General features: G+C 39.4%; 1 protein-coding gene across 2 annotated transcripts; it reads left to right on the forward strand.

Moving 5' to 3' along the window:
* The first annotated feature begins 250 nt into the window (after positions 1-250).
* On the forward strand, positions 251-3185 carry gtsf1 (gametocyte specific factor 1). Of its 2 annotated transcripts, none has more exons than XM_080898407.1 (7): positions 251-344; positions 1154-1254; positions 1343-1449; positions 1908-2034; positions 2135-2224; positions 2731-2788; positions 2869-3185. In XM_080898407.1, exons 1-7 carry the CDS (start codon positions 331-333, stop codon positions 2942-2944), a joined length of 573 nt encoding a protein of 190 aa, XP_080754533.1. In that variant the 5' UTR covers positions 251-330; the 3' UTR covers positions 2945-3185. The 2 variants fall into 2 exon arrangements, with proteins under 2 accessions (XP_080754533.1, XP_080754532.1); XM_080898406.1 differs by having other exon boundaries at positions 334-472.
* The last annotated feature ends 3111 nt before the right edge of the window (positions 3186-6296 follow it).

The following is a 6296-nucleotide window of genomic DNA, read 5'->3' on the forward strand; positions in this document are numbered from 1 at the left end:
AGCAATCCTTCCAAAAGTCAGTGCAATTTAATTAGCATGTTTTATTGATGCTATTTATCATCTTTACTTAAAAATGAGTGGGTAGTTTTTGCACGGACAACTAATTTAATTAGCTGCTTCTTCCACCAAAAGCCAGAGATTCAGTTTGCACATTTTATTGATAGTATTCATAGTTCATATAAAAATATTTTTTAAAAAGAAAAAAGGTAAAATCGGCCCTGCGACAGACTGGCGACCTGTCCAGGGTGTACCCCGCCTCTCGCCCTATGACAGCTGGGATAGGCTCCAGCGCCCCCCGCGACCCTGAAAAGGATAAGCGGAAGCGAATGGATGGATGGAAAAAGGTAAAATCCCCGTAGAGCTAATAAAAAAAATTTAACTGCCAAAAATCACGTGACTCTTCGCGAGATTTAAAGAAGTGGGGCGGCTCTGGTTGTTTGATGTCTTTTGAGAGAAACGGATCTCTTTCATGGTAATTTTAAACTGCTTCTAGGCTTTATTCGAACCATTTTCTATAAACGTTACAAAAGTTAAGTGCAGGTGTTTAAAATTCACGTGTTAGTGTCTCAGGCAATGTGCTGAGTAGCTAGGCAACTTTTTTGCTAACAGACTTTGGAAACCGGCCAGGTCTTCTTGCTGCATATTTTACGGTAACGTTTGATGAGCTAGGTACTGTGTAGCGTGTCCACGAGTTAGCTCTGCGACTTATTTTATCCATATAGAATGGCTTTATATCAGTCAAACGTGAATATTTGGTCATCATGGGATGTTTAATCAGGTCAAAGAAGAACTGGGGGTGTAGGAACCACCTGCACCTATACTGAGACACAAAGAGTTGGGGGGGGGGAAGAGCTAGCTTCATTCACTAAGGTCACTCATGTTTCTGTCTTTGTACACACATTAGGAGTATTTTTTTCTTCTTCTCTATATTTAAAAATAATCCAAACCAGCAGGCTAAGTTAAGCTCACTTTGGGGTAACAGAAAAATGTTGCACACCTGCAGAGCTGAAGGGTTAATGTGGTTATGCAGCTTGTGAATGCTGTGCCATGTGTTGGCATTACCAAAGTGCAAGCATTTAGCTTACACAATTCCTGCGTGTCTATTTGGGGGTGGGTGGTTATATTTTAATTTAAACTGTTTGCCTGCCCACAGTAAATTCCAGCTACAGATGGCGAGCAATTTTGTAATTGGAAGCACCAGCAGTCCCTGCAGGACCTCTTCTGCAGAGCCAGCACAGCTGGTGGAGGAATATGGTGAAACTTTTTTTTAACATTAAGGTGTTGTCAGTACTTTAAATCCTAAGTTAATGCATTTGCTTCTCCCCCCCCCCCCCCTTTAAAGATGGGAAAGGAAACACAGACCCAGAAAAACTTCTTCAGTGCCCTTTTGATAAAAACCACAAGATCCGGTCCAGCCGCTTTCCTTACCACATCATAAAGTGCAGGAAGGTGAGTCAAGTGCTAGTATCTTTAAAATTTTAGGTTTTAGTTGTATTTTCTTTCTATTTTACATTAGTCTGTCAAATTGAGTTTACTCATTTTAGTTTTGTTTTTTAGTTTCTGTAGTTCCAGTGATGGTTTTAATCTTATAAGAGACTTTGGCCTTGTTAGATGTTCACAGCAGCCATTACAATGCAAACATTAAATCTTGGAAGGGCCTCTGGATTTCATGCAGCTGAGTTAAACAGGATCCTATTGAATAATCTAACCACTGAACCAGTGCTTACAATTATTTTTATTCAGCAGAACATCAAAACGCTAAAGTAGCCAAATTTTCTCCACTGGTGGATGAGGGAGAATAAAAATTGCTAAGTGGCGAAGCTGGTACTGGTCTTGAGTAATTTCCTGGCTTGAATGAAACTTTAGCCATGATTGAAAGTTTGATTGTTTATACAAACTCTCTGCAGAACCATCCCAAACTGGCCCGTGAACTAAAAACCTGCCCTTTTAATGCTCGCCACCTGGTCCCCAAACATGAGCTGGCTCACCACACTGAGACCTGCGAGGACAGAGTTCCTGTGGACATGGAAGAAGGTAAGACTGCTTTTTTTTTTTTTTTTTTTTTTTTTTCTTTAACTTAAATTTAATCATGTTTAACCTCGTGAATATTTCTTATTTTACACCCCTGTTACAGATGGAAGTTCAAGTTCAAATGGACCTTGTAACTGGCATGTCCCAGTCAGCACTTGGGTTAACCCAAACATGACTGAGGATTGGGATCAAGGTATGACTTATAACCTCATCATCTTGGTATTGGCACAAGGATGACTAACCCTTACCTGGCTGTGTGAATCAAGCGTTAAAGTGCTTTAGACTCGTTTTCCTTGTAATGGAAAGCTGAAGACAACTGCTCCTCCTGCTTGAAGCTTACGCTCACTTGATCTGTGACCTCTGTAAACGCTTCATCTGGGTTAATGGTCTTGGTTGCTAGTTTTAGTAATTATTACTGAATAAAACTCTTTAACTCTGGAAGATTGTTCAGGGCTGTTGTGATGAACTGCTACTGTGTAAAATGTGAAATATCCCATTTCTCACCTAGGTCAACCTTTTTCGAACCTTGTGTCTGAAAACTGCTTTTCCCCCTTCAGTTTCTGACTGTTAAACAATACTTTCCATTTTAAGAATGGGTCTGGGTCTAAATGCACCTGAAATATAAACTTTTTGTGCTGCACCCTGAGACATTGAGACAATACTTAGTGAAAGTATTAAGGTAACTGTCCCATCTTGCAGAGGCAGATAACACTGCTCCTCCATTTGTGTGGGGTGAAACCAAAACCATTGGGCCAAAGTAAGTCAGCTCTTCCATCAGTCTGAATCGGCTAACAGTAGTTTTTCTTTGTTCTCTAACTGTTGTCTCTCTCCCACCAGACAGGAAACAAGACCCACCAACAATCTTGGTCCAACGTTTAGATCACCCAGTGACATTCCATGGTCTGGTTTTTAAGCTATAATTTGTATTTACTGCATATGCAAGCATGTTTAGGCATTTCCCTTTTTAAATTTGTTCTTAACATTTTTTTTTTTTTTTTTTTAAATCTCCCTCAATATGACTCATGCCTTCTGCCAGATGCAGACTACGTTGATGTGATATGTCCACTTTTTTTTTTTTTTTTTCGTCGCGTCTAGCATCCTCACTGTTTAGTCAGACTGCATTGTTGCTTAATAAAGCTGTTTACGTGAGGAAACTTGAGTAAATTCATTTTCAGTCACATGCTATGCAATGATTCAAGATGGTTTAAAGGCAAACTTTTCAAGTCCTATATTTGCAGCACATCCCATATTTGACGCTTATAACAGCTTGGAACACTTTGACTTCAGTGTTGCTTTGATTGGTTAGCATTCAATATAACGCACCCTGAGGTAGCTGTGTTTTAGTACTATATAAAATTGAGTTGGAATGAGTTCTTGGCATAATTTCATCAAGGTGCTCCACGCATTCCTCAGATTTTGAGTGACATGATTGCATCACAGTTGCTACACATCCATGACTGGAATTTCATGTTCCGCCACATTGCAAACGTGCTCTATTGCAGCGGTCCCCAACCTTTTTTTGCGCCACGGACCGGTTTATGCCCGACAATATTTTCATGGACCGGCCTAAGGTGTCGTGGATAACTACAACAAAATAAAACTAGTACCGAAAAAAGAAAATTTATTCATAACACATGGTACCGGTCCGAGGCCCGGGGGTTAGGGACTGCTGCTCTATTGGATTGAGATCTGATGACGTGGAGGTCATTTGAGTACAGTGAACTTGCTATCAAGTTCAAGAAACCAGTTTGACATGACTTAAGAGGTTTGCAAAGTCCTGCTGGGCCTTTGTGTGGAGTGGTTGGATGTGGTTGTAATTTTTAATAGAGGTAAAATGTTTGGGTTTTTTAGCCCTTAAATATCCTGTGGATCAGGGCTCATAAATGCTTGAAAATAAAATTAACTGAAGTAAAAACCTAATTGTTTTTAGGTTTCAACTGGTCTAGCTGTTGGTTTGAGGTGAAGTTGAATTTGTAGGTACACGTCATCCTCTATTACTCTTTCCACTTTTCATAATGCACCAGTGACTGTAAACCATCCCCAGAGCCTCACCTTTACTCCTTCAATCATGCTTCTTGTCATTGTGGCTAGATAGTTCTGCCTTTGTCTAATCCAACCATAAAACTTTTCTCCAGAAGGCTAATCCACGTGGACAGCTGGAAATTTCAGTCGAGTTTGAAGGTGTCAGTTTTGGAGCAGGGGTGTCTTTCTTGGCCAGCACCTTCTTAGACCATGACAATGGTAAACTGTGATACTGGTTTCCAGTTCATGGCAGGCTTCACTCTGAGTGATTCCTGGGTTGTTCCTGAACTTGCATACAGTTGTCTGAACATGCTCAATCATCCAGGTAAGGAGATCCTGAGGACAAGTTTGAACTGTTTAGAAACGGCCTTCCCAACTCGTGTAAATCTACAATTGTCCTTAGATGTTAACTGAATTCCTTGGACTTTCACATTGTGCTGGGTATTGGTCAATCCAGTAAGTGCTGTCAAACAAATCCTTTTTATTCTGGCAAAAAGAAACTACCAGTTGTAGTCAATCATGATCAGTAACTAGAAGATAATGTGCTTTGGCCCTCATCATGTATTAAAAGATTAAAGTGAATATACGTAAATATTTGATCCTGTGTGGATTATGCAGAACCATTAAAAGGCCAGAGTAACATTCATACCCAAGATCAGTCTGAGCACAGCTGTGTATTAACTGTCATTTTCTGACCTCTGGATGGCGCTATTTGTCAACTTTCTACATTCATTCTTTCTCTTTACGTTCTGTCACTTTGACTTCATTATCACACATCGATTCAATGATCTTCTCTTGTCGGACATGTTTAACATGTGGCTTTTCCGGGTATAAAGAACATTTCTCTCTTGACATTAACTTTGTCATGCATCCAAAGCTGCCGCATAAGAGTGAGCTTAGTTGCAAGTGTCACGATAATCCAAGTGTGAGGGGCAGCATGCCAGCCCACTCTGTCATATCTAAGTGGCATTATTGATTTCATGTGATGACTGTCTATTTTAGTTGTGGCTATTATTAGAAATGTTCACGGGGGCGCTAAACTGCTCTGTGACCATCTGTAAGAACAGGTGACTGAGTAAAGAAAAAAACGTGAACCCTTTACCTCTAAGGCGAAGTGATCTCTCTATTATGCAGTGAGGGAACATTTTGTTCTAAGGTTTTCCGGTCCTATTAGAGGAAAGCATCTCTACAAAGCAATAAAAAGTTTATAGTACGTGACCAAATTTGTTATATTTCTGTATTTCTGGGATTGGTATCCTACAGAATGACATTAACTCCATCCATGGACATTCACCAATCATCTGATAAATATTAAATTGATGTTAACCATTTTAGCTAACATCAACTTAATTAAATATGATTGACCTTTTGATGACAACCGTCATCAAAATACCAAATACGGGAATTTCTTTTTTAGGATTGTTGTACAATCCCCAATCCCTACCAGTAATTTTCAGTTGTAGAATCCATGCCAAGGATCATTGAAGCTGATCAAGCAAGACACGGTGTCAACACCTGACTAAGAAACTTGATGCTGTTTTTTCCTTTTATTTTTCATGCATCTGTACCCAGTCTGCGGGACCTCTGTTCTATATATTAACACCAATATGTTTCAATGAGCTACAAGAGCTGCTTATAGTTGTGTTACTACTTGTATGACCACTTAAGGTGGAACATGAAGATGCTTGTATTGATATAGATCTTGCCACTAAGCAGGCTTAAATGTCACAGTGCCCTTTTTAAACCAGCCAATGATGTAATTGTGTATTATCAACGAATAACTGCTAGTAGGAGCCCATGCTGTCTATTTAAATAACACGTTATGTGACATAAAGTGTCTTTTAAAAAAAAAGGAGGTAAACTGAACTGAGCCAGTATTATAAATAGCTCTTCAGATGCTCTCTGATTTCTTAATACCGCGGGTGTTCGTATCTGAGATTTTATGAGTATTTTTAGAAAGTGATTTTATCTCAGCATGGAAGAAATCTTCAGATTTTTAGTAGTACCCTGTGCTCATTGTCGTGGTTGTGCATCAGATACATATGTGATTATTTCAAGGCTGCCAGTTTATTTAAAGACATCACAGGGAGGGAGGGTGTTATGTTATGTCAAAAAGTGGAAAAAGATCCGTTCCTTAGTTGAGAAGTTGGACTGTGTTAAAACTTTTGAACAAGAAGGGTCTTTATGTGAAGAATCAAAATGTATTAGATTTAAAAGTAGAATTAAAAACCGGAAAGTACCAC

The sequence above is a fragment of the Rhamphochromis sp. 'chilingali' genome (assembly GCF_963969265.1).
Source record: "Rhamphochromis sp. 'chilingali' genome assembly, chromosome: 12".
Taxonomy (NCBI): domain Eukaryota; kingdom Metazoa; phylum Chordata; class Actinopteri; order Cichliformes; family Cichlidae; genus Rhamphochromis; species Rhamphochromis sp. 'chilingali'.

Excerpts from the sequence above, each read along its gene's own strand:
- gtsf1 (XM_080898406.1), top strand. The coding sequence starts at position 441 with ATGTCTTTTGAGAGAAACGGATCTCTTTCATG. Across the intron at positions 2,035-2,134 it reads TCCTGTGGACATGGAAGAAG|ATGGAAGTTCAAGTTCAAAT; the intron begins GTAAGACTGCTT and ends CCCCTGTTACAG. Across the intron at positions 2,789-2,868 it reads ACCAAAACCATTGGGCCAAA|ACAGGAAACAAGACCCACCA; the intron begins GTAAGTCAGCTC and ends CTCTCCCACCAG.